This window comes from Episyrphus balteatus, chromosome 2 (genome assembly GCF_945859705.1).
Source record: "Episyrphus balteatus chromosome 2, idEpiBalt1.1, whole genome shotgun sequence".
NCBI lineage: Eukaryota > Metazoa > Arthropoda > Insecta > Diptera > Syrphidae > Episyrphus > Episyrphus balteatus.
Window position 1 is genome coordinate 88,521,457 of NC_079135.1, and position 20,780 is coordinate 88,542,236.

General features: G+C 31.0%; 1 protein-coding gene and 1 long non-coding RNA gene across 11 annotated transcripts in view; one reads left to right on the forward strand and one right to left on the reverse strand.

Moving 5' to 3' along the window:
* Window positions 1-354: 354 nt before the first annotated feature.
* LOC129912487 (probable serine/threonine-protein kinase DDB_G0282963) overlaps window positions 355-20,780 on the forward strand; it is a 35,275-nt gene continuing 14,849 nt past the window's right edge. Inside the window, exons 1-4 of one of the 10 annotated variants that reach the window (XM_055990745.1) lie at window positions 355-476; window positions 15,391-16,280; window positions 19,242-19,358; window positions 19,441-20,086. In XM_055990745.1, coding sequence (XP_055846720.1) covers window positions 16,254-16,280; window positions 19,242-19,358; window positions 19,441-20,086 — 790 coding nt within the window. In that variant the 5' untranslated portion in view covers window positions 355-476; window positions 15,391-16,253. Of the gene's footprint in view, window positions 477-563; window positions 797-7,048; window positions 7,223-11,887; window positions 12,045-12,717; window positions 12,738-15,390; window positions 16,281-18,990; window positions 19,166-19,241; window positions 19,359-19,440; window positions 20,087-20,780 lie in introns of those variants that run through there. The other 9 variants (XM_055990753.1, XM_055990752.1, XM_055990749.1 and 6 more) reach the window with 9 other exon arrangements.
* Window positions 5,191-5,836, reverse strand: LOC129912489 (uncharacterized). The gene is made up of 2 exons (XR_008771834.1): window positions 5,723-5,836; window positions 5,191-5,666 (listed from the first exon to the last, which is right to left on the reverse strand). It is a non-coding gene; the product is annotated as an uncharacterized LOC129912489 (long non-coding RNA).

A 20,780-nucleotide genomic window follows, 5' to 3' on the forward strand; every position in this document is an offset into this window, starting at 1 on the left:
ACAAACAAATCGCTCTAGAGAGAAATAAATTTTTTTTACTTTTGTAAATTTCCCACTTTTTAGGTCATTGTAGTTAAAGGCTTAAGTGATAAATGAGTGAAAACTCTCCAATTTTTCTCAACGAAAAGCAAAACGAAATTTTCCGTTCAGGAATTCGTTAACGAAATTTCTTTTCGCTTCAGCAGCTAACCAGGCTTTAGGCAGTATCCAAACAGACCTATTTATTCAAACAATGCCCCACAAAAAATATTAATCTGGCAATACCACATCAACGATCTGAAACGACGACATATTTTTTCCATTTTCTAGCAGTTTGTTGTCTCACTTTCGCACGTTGTCCAAATGCATAAATGAAATATCTTCGCTCTGCAGCCATAGAAAGAAATCAACTATCTCACTTTTCGACTGCCATGTTTATAAGTCGCGATTATAGTGAATTTAGTCGCGGGAAAATTACTATTTTTTTCGTTTAAAAGGTAAATATTTTGTAAAATTAATGTTTAAAAGTGTACATGAACTGTATTAGATCAATTTAATGTTATATTCAGTTGGATTATGTTGTGATTTGAGTGTTAAAAATCAAAATGAAAATTTTTTTTCAATCAGAAATGGCGCAATCAGTGCATCTAGTATACACGTAAATTTTTTTTTTTCGCTACCTACTACTACAAGGTTATTGTACCTACTACATCACTAGTCAACTGTACTTTTTCTATTGAAATGAGTAAATTAATTGTGTGTCAATTGTGTAATTGCTTTGGTTTATGTGTAAATTTTATGAATTTATGGTTGTCAGGTATATTTTTGCTTTGGAGTTTTGATTTTTTTACATGACAAAAAAAAGTATAAGTGAAGTGATTTTTCAATGAAGAAAAAAGATAAAAATTCTCTGCTCATTTTTGGGAGTAAAAAATTTCGGTTTTTCTTTTCTCGTAAATTCTTTGGTTTGGTTGCATCACCTGTTTCGTTCACTCTTATTCATCTTCCCTTTCATGTAAATCAAATCAACATTCTTTGTTGGATACGTTCGGCATGTTTAAAACGTCACACTGGCATTCCTGTATGTATGAAGAAGTGTGTGTGTAAAATATGTATACAGACGTGTTAGGTGTATGCAATTGAAGTGATTTTTTGGATGAGCTAGAGCGAGTAGATATGGTGCACACAAACAGTACACACATGAACGCACAATTTAATCGCCTAAAATTGTGTTTTCATGTGTGTGGTGTGTATTTTGAGATTGTGTTTTGTGTGTTTTTTGAATAAATGTGAAAGGGTGGGGGTTTATTCAATTTTCATGTTGGGCTCGGTGTAGACTCAAAATACAAGTTTGGAGCATTTATCGATTCTCCAACGGGCCAACGGTATTGTCTGAACATAATTTTTTCTAGCAGATTTCTTCTGTCAACCTACTTTCTATTTTGTTTCTTTTAACCAGAGATACCCAAAAGAGATGAGAAACTTCTGACGTCATACGCGGTTTGCCTACAAGCTGCTTTAGACATTTTTGGATAAGTATGCGTGAAAAAATATACATTTTTGGCGAAGTATGCGTGAAAAATTGACATTTTTGCTTAGGTGTGCGGAAAAACACCGTGGCTACACTATGTGTGTTTTTCACATTTATTCACGAATACAAAAGAGATTACAACAACACGAAATAAACAAATGGGTTTTGGGGGGTAAAACGTACGAAAGTTTCCCATCTCCTTTGGGTATCTCTGCTTTTAACTGTTTTTTTTTTTTTTATTGTGGCAAAATTTGATTTGCCTTGAGCTGAGACTTGAGAGAGAAAAATTAAACTGGAAAACAGGGATGTCAGATGAAATTTGTCTTTTAAATCACTTTGAAAAATACTTTTTTAAAAGTGATTTCACCTAAAGCAAAGTAGTTAATTCAACTTTTTGTGATGTTGGCTTATTTTTTTTTTTAAACATCTAGACTTTTGATTTACATAATATGTTCTTTTCTAGGAGACATCAGTATCGACTTTTTTCCCTGTATGTCAGGAGCTGTCAAAAAAATCTTCAGTTCCATAGGTATCTAATCAAATGCAAGTTTCCATTACACATTTCTCATGCCATGATTATTGGCATGTCATCAATATTCCGATCCAACATCTAATATAATCTTAACATTAATTTTATTTTTTTTTCAAAATCATGTTATTAAATTTGACATTAATTTGTGTTGAATTAAGATGTAATTGTCTGTTTGCCATAGAGTTTTCAACATTAATTTTTATTTTATTTATTTAAACTACGTAATTGGACAGGTTCAGAAAAATTAGGAACTAAATATTTTGTCAAGTTTTGCGTCTCTGATTGGTTAGCTGTCAAAAAAATCCTTCCAATTTGTTCGTCTTCCATTTGCCAATTCAGATTTCGAATCTGACAGCTGAAAGATTGGGTAAATAGAGGTAAAATGGAAAAATCTGAGATTTTATATCGTCGCTGTAGTTCTAATACCTCGTAACCCCGAAAAGTCTATTTGTCAGGAGAGGCAAAAAACTAATTATGAAATGTATGAGGATCAATACAAATGATCTGGTTTTGATTAAGCGAAGCTTTGAAAATATCGATGTTAGGCAAACAGGGTCTTTTCTATTACATTCGGATTTTTTAACAATATAATTGCATCATTAGCCCAAAATCGGCTTTTTCGGGCTACGAGGTATTAGAACTACAGCGACGATATGTCATTTGCGACTCAATCCCCAGCTCCACCGCCACCTGAATTTAAAGTGATTTACGCTAAATCTTTTCTAAATCACAAGATTTACCACACAAATTTGTATGGTAAATCTTGTATAAATCATGGAGATTTAAAATAAATCTCATCAAAATCTTGTTAAGGGCTACTATTTTTGTTTTGTTCTGGACGTCGTCATTTCATAAAACTGCGAACATAAAAAAAGTTGTTAAAATGAAAAATTTTAAATGAATTGCAATGAGCTTGCGATTTCGCAAAATATTGGAAACTTTTTGCATTAAATAAATTAAATAAAGGTTTAAGACAGTGAACGAATCTGTTTACATCAATAAAAATTCGTTCGTTTTTCATCCAGAAGTATTGAAATTCAAATCTGATTTTTGTTGAACTGTCAAAATAAATCTTATAAATCATCTCATGCCGGTGGAAACATTATTTTAAATACCCTTTCTTAAATCTAGATTTAAGTTTGGCGTACTAAGAGCTTAAATAGGTACCGCACTATTCACCCTCGCTAGGAGGTGTGTGATTTGGAGGTTGGGCTCTCTACTGAGTACCGAGTGATCTTGTTTGGAGATCACTCTATCCCCCTACGGGATTCCCCTTCACTTTGAGGCCGTTTTTTTACGTTCTTATTTATCCTATCTCTCAATAAACAAGAACAAGTGAAGCAAGAAAAAATATTTTGTAAAATTGCGTAAAAAATATTTTCTGAAAAAAAAAAAATATATTATAAATATGTATACAAAATGTTACTGTGTTACCAAAAGATAAGCTAAGTATTTAACCGCAGAATACTGTTTAATTTGATCTCAGTTCAAGGTTCAAACAAATTAATAATGTGAAACCGAATAAATTGCTGAACTAAAGTTTAAACCAAGTGAAAAAGTGAACTTCCACTGTAAAACTTTTTTTTGGCAAATAGAAGCCGGAGCTTGAAGTTTTAATATACATAAGTATGTACTATTTCTAGCTCTTTCCTAAAATTTTTGGGCATAAATATGAGAATAAATTATTGTACATTAAACGAAAAACAAAATATTTTGACCCACGAAACATTAATATTTGTATGTACATAAATATCAAATGAATTAATTATCTTTTAAGTTAGATACTGGATATGAGGTCGAATAATTTTACAAACTAACACATACATACATATGTGGGTACTAGTTTTGGTAACACATTTTTTTTTACCTAAGATCACTCATACTCATATCATTTCTAAGATGTACGTAACTTAGTTAAGAAAAGTTGAAAAAAATTTAATTTTTGCATTATTTAAGGCTAATGAACTTTTGATATTAATCAGTATGGCATACTGCTCTATAAAATATATATTATTTTATTTACACATTTCACACTCTGTTCATTTTAATATGAAAATAAAGAAGGCCTTGGGTTGCTCGGTCAATGACTAGGCTACAGATTGAAAATCATTTATCGCCCTGAGATTAAATCAAAAACAAGAACGTAGATAATGAACAAAAATGAATCATAAATGTTTTGTACTGGTTTTTGTGACATGTAAAAAATTTAGGTTGTTGTATGTATATTTTAATTCATTAACCTCGTATACAGAAAGTTTGACACTGCGGGTCATTTGAATAGAAACATTAATTTATCCTTTTTTAATAAAAATATTGTAAATGTGTTTGAGTTTCAAATAAAATATGTGATTTTTTTTTTTGTATTAACCTCTTTTGACCTGAGCATGAAATGAAAATCAAAATAGTGTTTCAAAGGATTTTTAATAGTTATGAGGGTATAAATTCAATTTAATATTTTGTTAACAGTGAGTTTTCACTGTAAAATATATTAGATTTGTAATCATCAATAAAAAGGGTACAACAGCATCTTACTGATAAGCCCAACTGTTTTGCCTGGGCGAAACGCATTATTTTGGACTACAGTTTAAAACAAAATATAAAATTGAATTTATTTCCACAAGCTCTTCCGTACAGTTCTAGAAATCCATTAGAAAATACTCCAACCCGCAGAGGATTGCTAAAGATAAGACAGTGTCTTGTTTTAACAACTTTTGCTGAGCTAATGTAACGTCTTTTCAGATCTAAAAACTTTCGAGCATTTTCGATCTAGTGCTAGCCATATTTTTTTGTGCATATTACCCATATACTTTGTTATAAATATCGCATTTTAAGAAAAATATTTTGGTGTTGTCATTCTCGATGGTATTGAAGATTGTTTGCTATTCTGAACAATTATTCCAAGTGCATTATGTTGCTGATGGAATGCTTTTTGGCCCTGTAGATCCTTCGGAAACTAGAGTTTAGCTGAAACTTTTTAAAATTACTTCCAAACATCTTTCGTTGAGTTTTCGCAAACCAGATTCGTCCAAAAGTTTTTTATTTATTGATTTTTCTTGCAACTCGATGATATGTGATGTAAATAATATATTCGGTATTTAGTAGAAACATGATAACTCTAAAAATGGTTAATTTTTTATTTAAGGCTCTCAAGGCTAGTACATATTTTTTTTTATATCGGTTCAAAATAATTGATCTTTTGAAGTAAAAAAAAAGAACGTACGCGATTAAAGTTAGGTATACTTCTCACTCACAAAAATTCACTTAGTTGGTTCATACCATAGCAAAATTGGTTTACAATAATGAGCATCAGATGGTGCTACTTGTTAATCCTTTTTTTTTTTTTCAAAAAGTGGATTTTCATATCCCAACGCCGCAAAAGAATTATAAATAAGTTAGCAAAAAAATTGTTCAGTTTTTACAAGTTCTGTTACAAGTTTTTTAAAAGTGTACAAATTTGTTTCATTTTTTATGTATGTTGGTAATTGGTTATAAATCTGCAATCCTCGGTACATGATGAAGTTTTGAGTGCCGGTAAGATTTTATTTTTCTAGTCTAAAATCGGTTGCCGTTTGCAAATTGTAGGGTTGCACTTCATTGACATATACATTTTCTGCCAGGTACCGGCTGTATTTCAAATTCAAAATAAAAACTAAAACTTTAAAACAAAGAAATTGTCTTACATTTAACCATTGTAATTTGTAATGCTTCCAACATAAATGCAGTTTTTGTGTAAATATTGCACTTAAGCAAAGATCGCCTAGCCCGGTTTTGCAAAACCTGAAGTCTTGATTTTGTCTCTTCATTACACATAAATTATACATATGGAAGAATAATCGAAATGAAGTAAAATTATCGTATTATAAATAATTGTAGCATATTGAAAATTATACCTTTTCTTATTCGTCCGAAAAAAACCTCCTTTTTTACTTATGTATTTTTGAGCAAATAAAATTAACATGCTCTTTAAAGTCTAATTTTTTGTCGATTATAACTCTATTTTATTGAAATAACTTCTTAAATTTTTTAATTTCCTATCTTTAGTTCAATATTTTGTTGCGCCGATTTAATCACCATGAATTTAGTTTTATCAATGTTAATTTTTAACTCGTTCATACACAACCACTTAAATAAGTTATCTATAGGTATTTTTGTTAGTTATTTTGTAATTCCGTTCAATTTGTGCCTTCAGGGTATCATCCACAAACAAACCAAACTTTACACCACTTTAAAACATTAGCAATGTCATTTATATGAGTTAAGAATAGATTTAATCTCAAATTTGATACTTGTTGAATACCAAGATCGACGTTTATAGTAAGTTCTTAACCATGCCAATTCCCGTCCAATGATTTAACTAAACATTGGTTGTTTACGAGTATGTTGTGAGGTTTTTTTATATCAAAAATATTTCATCTTTTATTTGCCAGTACAAATCTAAGAATTATACAGGAATCTCAAAACCAAATGGACAACCGACATAATGTAAACAAAAGAACTAAAAAATAATACCCAACTGATAAAAATATCTTATCTTCTTCACAGAAAAGGAAAGTCAACATAACTTCTTTTTCCAGGTGTAAAAATGTTAAGCCATTGAAATAAGTGAATGTCCTCTTGAAAACACCACGTGTAGAAAAAAAAACATCATCAATTTCAATTCAAAATGCAAAATCTCAGCCATCCCTGACTTATTTTTGCATTCCCTTTCATTTTATATTCATTTTCTAGTTGTACCAGTATTATATATTCATCTCACTCTAACACAATCTTTTTCATTCCAACTTAATTTTTCGCGCTAAGGTTTTCTGCGCATGTCACACACAAATTAAATTTACAAAAATCCCCTTCTCCCAACCATATCAATATATGCATGTATGTACTTTCAATGTTCCTTGTGTATGTGTATGAGTGCGAAAAAATTTGTAAACGTATTTTTTTTTTGTTTCATCTTTTTCCCTATTGCTCACCATCTCATCCCACAGAAAAGAAAAGGAAAAAAAATATATATTTTTTTCTACAAATTTTTTTTTTTGACATACAAGTTGCTGCTGCTGATTTAAATTACTGCACTTGCACTTATTCGACGCGAAATTGGTCAAAATCTCTCGGTTTTTTTGTTTGTTATTTTTTTTACACCAGAAAAAGTAATTAATTTTTAAGCAAATGAAAAAGTGTGCATGGTAATTTTTGTTGTCATCTTTCATGTCATAATTATTATTATATCTTTTCTTAACCTATAACCATTGAATGTTAATTGAACAAGAAGAAAAAAAAAATTGTGTCGAAGAAAGTTGTTTCGAGTCTTTTTTTTTTTTTCTTCTCATTTTCATTTTTTTTAACCAATTTTGTGCTTTTACTTATTTTCTATTTGAGACTCTTGTAACTGTTTTTTCAATTGACAAAATAGAGTTAAATTTATCCCACTGCAAAAATATTCTCTCTGTCCAATTAAAAGTTAAAAATGTCTTCTTATGGCTAAAGTAAGCTCTGTTGTCTTGTCTTTATTCGCCAATTACAATTGGTTGGAAAAAAAAAATGACTTAATTTCTTTTGTTATAAAGAAATTAATTTTTGTATTCGTTTTTTTTTTTTTTTCTTTTTTTATTTTTTGTTCTTGTGTCTCTTCACATTCGTTATCATTTTTTTTTCATCGCTTCCCAATTTTTCATTCATTTTCTTTAAACAAATCAATGGACAAATATAAAATAAAAAAAGTATACTTAAATATGTAGATACTAGATCATACGTCATTCTTTGTTAAAGCGAAAATGAAAATGTCAAGGGGGCTGCGGTTGGGTGTGTTATTTTTTTTCTTGTTGCTTCTATTCTAATTTCACTCCTTTTATTATTCACGGTAAGTGCAGTAGCTAGCTACAATATTAAAAAATTACAAGAACAAAATGAACAAAAAAGAAAAAAAAAAAAAATATGTGGGGAATAGTGGCTCGTGATTCGTGACACTACCATAAATGACCTTGACGATGACGACGAAAAATTGCATCGTGAAAGACACGATTAGAATGGCTGCATCAGCGGCAGTATAATATGAGTGCACCCAAACAGGGAGCCAACCAGTTACGTCGTCGTCGTAGTCTTACATGTCTTTGGACAGTGTTGTGTGCACATATAGCTTATTATTTGTGGCTTTGTCGAACTCTAAAGCTAGCCGATGTATACAGTGGGGCATATTACTTAAAGTAACTAAAATTTCTACTCATCTGTCAGGAGTTGTCATATTGCATGCCATTGTCATTTACAATAGAAGTGCCTACATTTTATTTAAAAATCAAAAATTCAAATTAAAACACTAGTATAAAGTTTTTAATTGGCTTACCACACATAACAAATTGGTGGGTTTGACATTTTTTGTCAAATCTTCAAACCCACATATTGGTCCTTTCCTGAGATCAAATACCTAACGACTGTGTGAACTTGTGCATTATTCTTGTCAGAATTTTGCCATTGTTGTTTAATCACTTAAAATGTTAATATGCTTTCAAAAATACTAGAAAGTTGTCACTGGGGTGAATGGGTAATTTGATTGCCCATTTTTAGAAGACCCTCTGAAAATCAAGTATGACCTGTAAATTCTCTTTTGCTAGTTCTGTTTTTTTTTGCAAGCCCATCCGCAGTAGGATTTCCCAATTATCAGCACTGATGAACAAAGACTAAACCCAGGCTTAGGAAAAATTATTTATTAATTAACTTTTTCGAAATTCTATCCGCAGCTCAATTAAGCTGCTATTCTTATCGGCAGCCGCGTGTTGTTTTTGTTATACATGTAAACTCCAACTGCGGGTACGGATAGCAATTCCAAAAAAAAAAAAAAACAAGTGTTAAGACTTTGGCTTATTTTTTGTCATTCCATTTACATTACATTACATTACATATTAAACTAGTCTGAAGATAAATCTCCGGACTAGAAACACTGCAGCTTCGGAATCTAGGTCCATTTTGCTGATACAACACAAGACATTAATACAACACAGAAAGACAAAGAGAGAAAGAACGAGAGAAGAACATACAACACTGAACTACGTGGCACAGAGGAGGAGACATAGTTGAAAATTGTCTCATGTTATCGCACAGGTGGCTTCAGTTAAGCTGGCGATTTAGAAAAAACTTCTGAGCCGACCGCTGGGTTTGAACCCACGATGTCTGGCTCTGAAGTCATCCATCTATTCCCCTGTGCCATGGCCACCTGCAACATTCCATTTAATTTAAAGTCACCATTCAAAAATTTTAAAATTTGTGTGTAGGAAATGTTATTTAATTTATGTTTAAATGGATCGGGTTTTTTTTTATTGAGGAAAAAAATAATTTCGTTTGTGGATCCTTTTTGCTTATTTTTTTATTAGGGGTTGAAATTTTGGTAAAATGTTTATGACGCGTTTGGTCCATGAATGGGTTTGAACTTATTTTTATCACAGGTCAATGAGAAAGATTGGAATGTTTAGGTGCTTGATGCTTTTTTTTTGTGTGTCGTGCAATAGAGAGGATGGGATAGGAAAGGGTATGCAAACTTTTAACCCCTAATAAAAAAATAATCCTAAATATCCAAAAACGAAATTATTTTTTTCCTCAATAAAAAAAAAACCCGATCCATTTAAACATAAATTAAATAACATTTCTAATCCATTGCACAAAACACTAGCCTGCAGTTTGCATAACTTCCTCATCATTAATAAGTCCCCAGAACAAATATATATCACACACCGTTTCACCAAAACCCATTCATAGATGTAAGATGCACCTCAATAATTTTTTTAATATTTCAACCCTAATTAAACAAATGACCCAATACCAAAAATATATTTGTTTTAATATCCATTCCGATTCATTTATGATAAAAATAGAAATATTTTTACCAAATAAAAAACCAAGAGAGAAAATCAAGAAAAATTATCTGTTTTATTTCTAAAAATATGCATGTGTTAAAATAATTCCATAAATAACAAGAACCAAACATCTTAAGCTATGGTGTTAAATAAAATATCTTCATATTTCATTATACTTTCCAAATAAAAATCAATGTAACCTCTCACCCATCACAGCTCAGCTCACTTTACCTTAGCTCACCCAACAGCTCAGCTCAGCTCACCGACAGCTCAGCTCACCGACAGCTCAGCTCAACCATCAGCTCAGCTCACTTTCAGCTCAGCTCACTTTCAGCTCAGCTCACTTTCAGCTCAGCTCACTTCTCAGCTCACTTTCAGCTCAGCTCACTTTCAGCTCAGCTCACTTTCAGCTCAGCTCACTTTCAGCTCAGCTCACTTTCAGCTCACTTTCAGCTCAGCTCACTTTCAGCTCACTTTCAGCTCAGCTCAAATGAGCTGAGCTATGGTACCCAGCTCAAAAGTGAGCTAGCTCAAAATTTGAGCTAGCTCAAATTTGAGCTGAGCTGTGAGCTGAGCTGAAATGTGAGCTTTTTGCAACCCTGTAGTTAATAGGCTTTCAATTGGTCAAGTGTACTCAAGGAGAAAATTATTAAAACTTTCACCTTCATGGGAGAAAGTGGCGTGTACAACGAACTGGACACACGAGTTATGCATTTTGATGCTTTGAATCTAAATACTAAGTCTGTTTGGCTCTATCAGGTCCTGGTTTTGAGTAAAGTGCAAAATACGCAATGGTCCACAAGCACAAAAAGAATTGTGTGAAGATTGGATTAGGTCAATTTAAAGTAATGTATTTCGATGCACCAAAACCGAGTTTCATTTGATCCAAATAAATAGGTTCAGTTTTTGAGTGAAGTGCAAAAACACATAAGATCTTCAGGTGTAATGCAAACCTTCAAAAAGTGACCTACCTCTGACACCCTACCTAAATTTTCTTTAAATGCCAATAAAAGTAAATCTTCACTATCTCGGTTAGGTTAGGTTGTAGTGGTTGTCAGCAAAGTACCCGACACAATTAGACCTTTATGGATCCATGAAAAAAATGAAAAAAATCTAGGACAGAACAGATCAGAGCAGCACAAGTTTGTAAATACTGTCAGAACAAGAAAGAACAGAAAAGTTCACCTTCGTATTTAACAAGATTAACAGTTGTCTATATCATTTGCAAAATTTTAAGTTTTAATATTCTTTTAATAATCCCGTAGTTTTTTGTTAACTTTTAAGAAATTCACTTTTTAAAATTTTATTTTCTCTTATTTTTATCACAATCAAACAAACAGCTGACAATCGACACTTTTCACTCACTTGCTCTACCCCTAAAGTAGGAGCAGAAAAACTTGAACTTCTCTGTGCTAAACAACTTCATGGAACATAAAATGACAGATTGTAGAACAAGTTGGGGCGAGTTTTTTTTTCATCAAACAAAAACTTGTACTTTTCGGATCTTTTCTGTGCGGATCAGATTCATTAAACAGACCTTTTTATCTATCAGAAAAAAGAAAAAAATGTGTTCATAGCCTCAAATACTGATATGTACGTAAAGAAAGTCATAGTTTTAAAAATAACATATGTTCAATCGTTCGCAGGGGAATTTCTATTTTCATATTCCCTCTTTTCACTATTATGAGATCATACTATGATTTTCTCAAAACTTTTGAATCTTGTTTATACTTTTTGAGATAGTTTGTAACCACCTTTCATCCTTTCTCATTCTAAAAAGCTTTTTAACTTTGACATCGAAATATCTTTTGTCTCAAAATTAAAATTAATGAATAACAAATAAATGATGAACTCATTTAACACACATTTTCATTCAAAAAGCTGTTTTCAATTCTATTCGATGCCATTAAAAACATCCGAAAAAATGATATTGTCAATTTGACTAAACATTTGCTTAATTTGTTTTCCAAATTAAAAGTCAATCTTTCCACTGTTTGATAAAAAGCAAATAATTCCTCTACCGTCTAACCTATAAATATTTACGGCGACAAACGGAGTCTCTCGTCATTGTAGTTTCCAGTTCGGATTCATACGCCACCGACTACGAATCGAACCGAACGCGCCACCAATCGCCACATCTTTTCCACCACCCAGTCCATAGTAGGTATTAACGATCTCCACAAAAAGGAAGCGAAATTAGTTGATTTTTCTTTGCTTATTTTTATGTATTTTTTTGTTTGCCTTCTTTTCTTTGTTGAAAATGAGATTTGTATTTTACCTGTTGTAAATATCTTCCTGCATTTTTTCTTCGTTTTAGTTTTTTTTTTTTTTGGTTTTCTATGACTACATTTTTATTTATTTAATTTAAAAGTATGTGTTATCTAGTCTCTATCACTATTTCTTCAAACATCTTCAAAGAGAGGAAAACAAATAGATAAAATAAGAAACTGCAAGTTATATAACCAGTTTTTTTTTTTAATTTTGTATGTAGATAAAAACCAAACTACCTGCTGCCGATGACGGTCAGATGTGGTGATTCGCATTTTGTTAAAACAATAATAACAACAACAATAAAACCAGATATAGTGAAACATATCCAAATCGAATAATAATGCCATTTTGAAGATATCTATGTACGCGAGTACATAGTCAAATGATTCATGCGTTTTTGTCAAAGAAATGCATTTTTGTTTAATTTGTTTTCTTATTGTATTCTATACTCATAGGTTTCTTCACAGTCATTTGCTAATCTAAACTATTCGCTCATTTTGTACTCGTTAATTGTTTAGTTGTTTTTTTGTTTTCCTACATACATGCATCATTAGTTTTTGGTTTTGATATCTGCAGCAGCTCATAAGTATGCATAACATTTTTTTTGTTTTAATATATGCATAATAATTTTGTGATACTGATAAGTGAATGATGATGACTATGAGTGAGTGAGAGTGTCAAACGATAAGTAGATATTATTTTGTTTGACACTTTTGGATAACTTAATAACAACTAGCAAAGGGTTTTTCTTGTTTTAATGTGATTTTGAATTTGACAGTGTTAAGAGCCTTTTTCTCTAGGCTAGGGAATTAATATTGATGTGAGTTTTTTGAATTACATAAAATTAACCACTTTTTAAAAAGCTGTCGAGAATAAGAATACGTTCTAAAATGAGTTAAATCAGTTTAATTTATAGTGATAAAGACATTCCTTGAGTAAAAAAAAAAACAACTATTATCGACCTAGTAAACTAAAATATGAATTAAGTCGTGTATGTATTCCAAATTCCAATCTCAACAAACATTAATCTTTGTGTGACATTTGTTGGAGAGGATGCTAGTTGAAAGAGTCGACGTATCTCAAACAATTCTAATTAAATGGTTAAAGTTGTTCCCTCTTATCAACAGTTGTAGTTTTTTTTTTTTTAATTTATTGATAAGTAATGGTCAGAATATAGAAGTGTTTATTCGCATAATGAGCTAGATTTTACTTTCTTCTCTCTTATATTCGTGATTTTTCTTTGATATTCTTCAATTTGAAGGTATTTAAATATTGTGTTAAACTATTTAATCAATATGATGTTTAAATATTAGTGACGAATTGCTGTGTATTTTATGAACAAAATATAAAATTTTTGGGTATGTACATATTTATATACCAAAGCCTCGGACTCCCTCAAATTATATCTATCCATCGTGGTGTTCTGTTCATGTCGACGGTTTTGGGACTCTCTCCTCGATGACAGCAACATTTTTAACTCATCAAGTTAAGTACGATTAAGTTGCTAGGCTGAAAGTTGATCAAGTAACGTCACACTTAAGTCGTTCCCATCACTCGACTGAGAGTACCTATTTAATACTTACTTTTTTTGGATTTTGAGACTTTATGTTCTTTCCCGTCAGAAAAGCGTAAAAACCTTAACTGATGAGTTTGTACTCCGGATTTTTCAATTAGATTTTGTTTTAGCGTTTGTTGCGTACATCCATAGTGATACTTTAGGAATTTTTCATAATAACTATAATGAAAATAAAAACCTATCATAAGACACTGTGTTTTTCTAGCTAATTAGAGGCTAAGTGCTGGCAGTGACATGTCATAGAGGTATCTATTTTTCTCTGGATAAGTAATCTGTGATGAGTTCATGTTTTTTTTGGGGCAACCTGGTCAAATATTACAACATGCCAAATGACCAAGCATATTACACTGGTCGGCAACGAAAATGGAGCTTGAACCAAACCATACTTTTCTAAGGGAATTTTGTGTGCTGATTCCGAATCTGAAGTCAAAATTTTACTGGCACGTCAAGTTTTCGAAATATTTAAATATTAACAGGTCAAAAACGAGTTTTTATGGTACTTTTGGCGTTGAATTTCATCACCGTTAAATTTTTTTTCGCAAAACTACATATGCAATATTCAAAAGCCATATTTTATCGTCTTATATACGTTTATTTTTATTTTCGAAATTATTTTTTTCTAAAAGGTATTTGGCATAGAAAGGTATGATATCTCAAAATCTTGGTGGTTAAGATAACTTATGGTTTTTGAAGCAGATTTGAAGTAAATTTCAGTTTTCGACTCCTGATTCGGTTGAAAAAATAGCAAAATATTATGGAAAAATAATATTTTTAGTTTTTGGGACTTTATAGCTAAAATTGTGATGAGCAGAGCTCAAAAACTAGACGTGATGGAAAAAATCTGTAAACTTTTTTGAATTCAGCACACTCAAGTTTATTAAAATCACCTTACAGAGATCTTGCTCCCGACTTTTTTTGTTTTTTTGCCGACCAGTGTTATCTAAGCCTAATTTGGATCTAAAATGTTCAAAACATCTCTTGTTTCGGAGCAGATTGCATATAGGCTCCGTAATAGGCATCCCAACTGAACACTGTCTTATAGGCAGACACTTCGAAAGACGATTGTCAAATGATTTCTGTGCAATTGTTGGGCGCAAAAATTTAGCTGGATCTGCGTACTAGGCTTTAAATGAGTGACTATGTCAGTCTTCCCAGAGACATGTTGAATGTTACACGGTGAAACATAAACTCTTAAGTCAACCTGATTAAGATCATGATCCCATTTATTCCAGCTCGTGCGTGCTTTAATTCCTGAAATATTGCTATGTCTAGGAACCTAATAGAGTCCCTTGGACCTCAGTTATTCTGCGGAAGAATAATAATTAGAGACTAGTTTAACTAAGCGCTTTATGGAAAAAGAAGATCGAACTGTTTTTTGATTTCCTTTCCAGTAACAGATGAGTCTTACCAAAACTCATAATTCTGCGGAAAGAAATAATTTGGGCTGGATTTTGTCAAGGCGAGGAATGATAAAATATTAGAAATTGTTTATTCTTTTGAAGGATTCAAAAAGCTTATGTGTCAACGATATGGACACAAATTACAAAATATGTCAAAAAATAATGCCATACCATCATTATAACCAATAAATTTATAAAACTAACACAATATTCAAATTTGTATGAACTTATTAATATAGTTTTCTTTTTTTTTCTCTTTTTAGAAAACAAATAAATTCATGAGAGTGGAGACCGCAAAAAGGTGTATTCAGTTTTAAATACTGATTCAGCAATGGATTTCTAAAAAAAAAAAAGAACAACATCAACAATAAAAAAACAAAACATCCTTATCAAACTTCAAATACCGGACAAAAGTCAAAAAAATTAATTAATTTTTTGGCCCTAACGAAGACGAACCCCATAATTATCAATAATTTAAATAAATATAATTCCCCAAAATTAAATTAAATTATAATTTAAACAACAAACTAATGCCGCGTTAAAAATTTGCACTAAAGCAAATTTCACACGAACAGCAAACAAAAAAAAAAAAAAACACTAACATTATGATTTACTAAAAGGGGGATATCATAAATAAAAAAAAAATAGTAACCAATGCAGAACATCTTATAATTTCACATTAAAGCACCCGATAATAATTAAAAGCAAACATAAAAAAATAAATACAAGTTAACAAAATCAAACTTGCATGTTCAATTTTTTTCGCTATCAAAAAAGAGATTACTACACACTCGCAAAAAATTAATTTAGAAGATCTATTTGAAATCATTAAACTTTTGTTTGGCACAATTCATTCAGAAAACAATCGTGGAAATTTTTTTAATTTTTAAACAAAACTAACAAAATTCCAACATCTTCTCAACATCATAAAATGTGCGCCACTACTACTAATATGTATCTTCTAACTAATTTGGCTTTCAGTGCTAATGCACAATTAAAACATGAATAAATCAAACCACTTAAACCACCAATCAGGCCAGCAGCGTCTTGCCGGGCGCCCAAATCACGCGGCCAAAAAATCCAATTTCATCGCCGCCGAAATTGGATTCCATCATCTGATCACTGAATGACATCGTTTTTAAAGAAATCTAAGGTGAGTTTTTTTTTTCTCTCTTGATATTGTGAATTCTACAAGTAAAAATATTTAAAAAAAAAACAAAATTTATTGATTTGTAATTTGTTTTTGGCTGAATTTTTTATCTGAATCGTAATAATTAGGTCCATTTCGTTTTATTTTTGTTTGTTTGTTTGATTCTTGTCCGTTCTTATTTCTTTTTTCCACTATGCATGTTATAGAATTAAAAAAACAAAAAAAAAAACGGCAGTAATCTTTTTGTTAACTTTTTTATTTAAAAATGAGAGTTTTAATAAAGTCGTTTTTTTGGTATCGTAGAATATTTGAGGAGGTGATTTTCAAATCCAGTGATCGGATCAAAAAGGTTGAAATAAAAATATTCCTTTTTTAATTATTTAATGAGATGAAGAACTATTTGGCAGCTAAAATATATTTCCAAAAAATTGGGGTCAATGTTAACAACATTTTATTTTGTGACTAAATCTCTAATTCTTTATTATAAAAAAAACTTATATTTTTTAAGCTAAGGGAAGTTAAAAATGTATGTATCTGCATACATATTCCCATTATTCGTAGTTCTAACCAAGATCTGCTATTTCACAATTTTAATAGGAATTACAACTTCATAGTTATGTACTTTGATATTTCTATTTATAACAAAAAAAAAATAATAAAGTCGACAGGCTTGTATCGCATTGATGCATATTCGACCATCAAGTATATGTTTCATTACCTGTTGACTATTCTGACCCAATTATTGTATCTTTAAAATAAAATATTCAATTAAAAGTTAGACTAAACTTCAATTTATGAAAATCCGTTTTCAAAACGGATTGAATCAAACAAAATTATGTATTACTGCCATGGCGTTATATTCTGGATTTTTTTTAACGCTTTCATATTAACCACCATATTAAACACCACTGGAGATTTCTTCTTAAAAAAGGCGAGAAATCAATCAATTCGATAAATTGAAGTGGATCAATGCTCTTGCGAGGAATTGACAAAGGACAGAAGAGTTTCATTTAGTGAATAAAAGCACCTCAGTTTAGCCCTTCGGAATCCGCGCCGGTCAATTGTACCTTGACCCTTCCATTCTTGTAATCTTTTGTGTGTCTGTGTAATCTGTAACCTTTTTTTGGGTAGGCCCCTGATTGAAGAAATCGGCTTTGGAATCTGCGTTGCTGAATAGAAGTTCGAACCAAGTATAACGGCCTGAAAGGTCGTTACGTGGACTGGCCAAGGGCCTCATGACCAAAACGATCAGTGATCGCAGTTTTTGACTTCTTTGGCCAGAACCTAAATTTACCATTCCAGAAACAATAATTAATATCATAAACGTATTACATAGTATCAAAACGTCGCAAATCAGTCCTATTTGGGAATTTCTGACAGGAATAAATAATAATTGTTATTGAAATGGATACCCAAATTCCGTACTTTTCGATTTATTTCTCCATTATGCCTCTTGTTTTTTTAGTGACTATCTTTTGCTTCAGGATAGTTTACTTGCTGCTCATTTTATAACAGGTGCTAAGGACAAGAATCCTCGTAAACAGATAGCATTTCCTTCAAAAATAATCTTTGACGGTTTTCCTTGCTTAGTATGGAACTTTAGCTAGATTTTAAGAACTATTAATTAAAATTAATTAAATTGCAAGTATTTTAATCTGTTTTCCGCCTTGTCTGCAGACTTTTTTTTAATTTAAAAACCTTCGTATGTATCTTATGAGGTAATGTTCACTATAAAAAAAAAATAATACAAAAACTTAATGCTGTCATTATGATGTACATAACGCAAATGAAAGGAAATATTAAAACGAGTAACATAATGTACCGCGCAGGGTATTTCGTTAGATATGCAGACACATTTGTTATAAGTTAATTTCTGTTCGTAAAAATAACGCTTTTACAATCTATGAAGTATGCCTTACTTCAATATGAGTGATTTTTTTTCTAAAACAAAAATTATGTTCGTAACGAAACATCCTTGGATTTTTCTAACGAAAATTTTATTTCAAACTTGCAGACTTTATGTTAGATATCGATTTATGTAGGTACATACATTTATGTTTTTTTTTTTATTAAATTGTATTACATATTGTCTAGTCATATCCAACAACAAATTTAAATCACATTTTACATATGTCTTATTTAAACTTCTATTTGAGTCTTCTTACTTTTCCTCTTCAAATAAACAAATACATAAAAAATACAATCCTTTTTCAAAAATGCAATGGACCTAAATTTTCAAAATTTTTGTAGAACCAATATTTTGTTTGCACGTTTTGCATTTATATTTTCAATTTCTTATCTCGTCTATAAATTTATTAGAACACATTTCAAATGGATTGTAAATAAAAATGCAATTTCATATTTAAAATATAAAAAAAAATATTCTTTTTAATCCGACAAAACAGTAAAAAATAAATTTCTTTCCCAAAAAAAAATCACTTACGCGCACATGCGCATATATTTGGCACTCCTATATGTTTAATAATAAGAGAAATCTCTTGTGTTGGATTTGATTGACAACAACAAACTATTTTTTTGTATGTAAAAATAAATTGTTTAATGTACAAACGTTTTTGCTGTTTTGTAAAGTAGTTTTGTTTAATAAAAAAAAAAATTATTAACTACTCAACTACATACATGTTCTTCTCCTAAAAGACAAAGAAAACCAAAGAAAAAAAACACAAAAAATTATTTATTTCCATTCGAATGCAGGTATGAAGTATCCCCAGCTTGTATCAACGCGTGCGGTGAACGCCATCTCTGATTGGTTAGTGTCAAGATTGGAGCAATTAGGCGTTGAGGCACCCCTCATATATTCTAGACTTCTATTATCTCTCTTGCAATCGTCTGTTCAAATAAATGATCCCATTGAGTTCAGCAATCTAGAAGTAATGTCAAATACAGACTTATTCATGAGATTTGCTTAAATAAAAATCCAATTAACTATTTATATACAAACTGTAGACATTTTTAGCTAACCGAAAGGGCAACAGTAAACGATATCCACCTTGCGACACGGACACCCTAAGAAAAATAACTGCAGTTCAATGTTTAATGGAAATTGTCTCTTCGGAACAAGAGGTTTGTTATTAATATTTATAAGTAATATTTTATACACATTAAAAATATGTATAAAATATTTTTTTCTATTCAAAAAATACAGATTACTAATATTGAAAACCTTGTGGATGAACTATGTGAGAAGCTTATTGATATTGAGAAACAATCGACCAGTCTAGAAGAGGATGAGGATTTGCAAATTGCTGCAGTATCAGAACTTAAAACAACAACAGCACCATCATTATCATCATTAAATAATTCAAAAAACGAAGAACTATCATCTACCGCTGCTGCTGCCGCAACAACAGAAGGATCAAAAACTAACGAAACCAACCAAGCAGCATTATCATCGTCAGCAGTTACAAGAAAGGCAAATCAACAAATTGCTTCCGATGTCGAGGATCCTCGCAAACGCTATTATCGAGCATTTCCAGCTCTCTCAAAGGAAATGGAAGATTCAATTGGACTTTTAAGGCGTAATACGAAATCATTGACATGGCCAGTGGATGGGAAAAATAATAATTCGTCTGTTGTTAAAAACATCACTTTAAATACAAACGCAGTCATAGATAATAATACAAGTTCTAATTCATTGTCAACTGCTGCTGAAAAAGTAAATATTAAAATTTGTGTTGATAGTGTTGATGGTCCATCAGCGTTGTTGGATAGCTCACAAGGAGGAGATTGCAATACTGTACTGTGTAATACAGCTGGGGTGAAGAGGAAATCTAAACGTCGACGTAATCAAGGTAATCTATTAAAACAAAATAAAAAAATATATTTAATTTTCTTTAAATTAGGACTGCAAACTGTCAGCTTAGGTGTACATTAGGGTGGGCCAAAAAAACCATTTTTATCGAATTTCAAATCCTAATAACGTGGAAAAGTGGCAAATGGTGAAGGGTTTAAAAAATAATTAAAATCGGTTGATATCTTCTTCCTCCGGAAGCTTGAAAATTCTTTATAAAAATTGTCATCTTATTTTTTTTTTTAATATAATAGCTTTTATGAGCTAAATGTTAAGTAGAAAAAAAAATTTTTCAAATTGGGTAAGGACTTCCGGCGTTTTGACATTTGTCGAATTTTGGCAAAATTCTTATTTTTACGGTATTTTTTTCATTTTTATAGACTATTACTCCAGTCAAAGCGTCGGAAAAAAGGGCCTCACCTTGCGCACAGAGGCACTGTCAGTTTTTATTTCATGGATCGATAGGGATATATTTAAAAGGCTTAAACCCAATTTCTCACCACCTGATCATTCTTTTTAGCGGAGTTATTCACAAAAATCCATTTTTTGGGATATTTTACTTCTAAGCTAATATCTTTGCTCCAGATTGTCGTAGACCAAAAAATACATTCTCTTCCTTATAATATTTTTTATCGTTGTATGTAATTTCATTGTATTTGAGTGAGTAAAAACAAAATGGCAGCCATTTAAAGTCA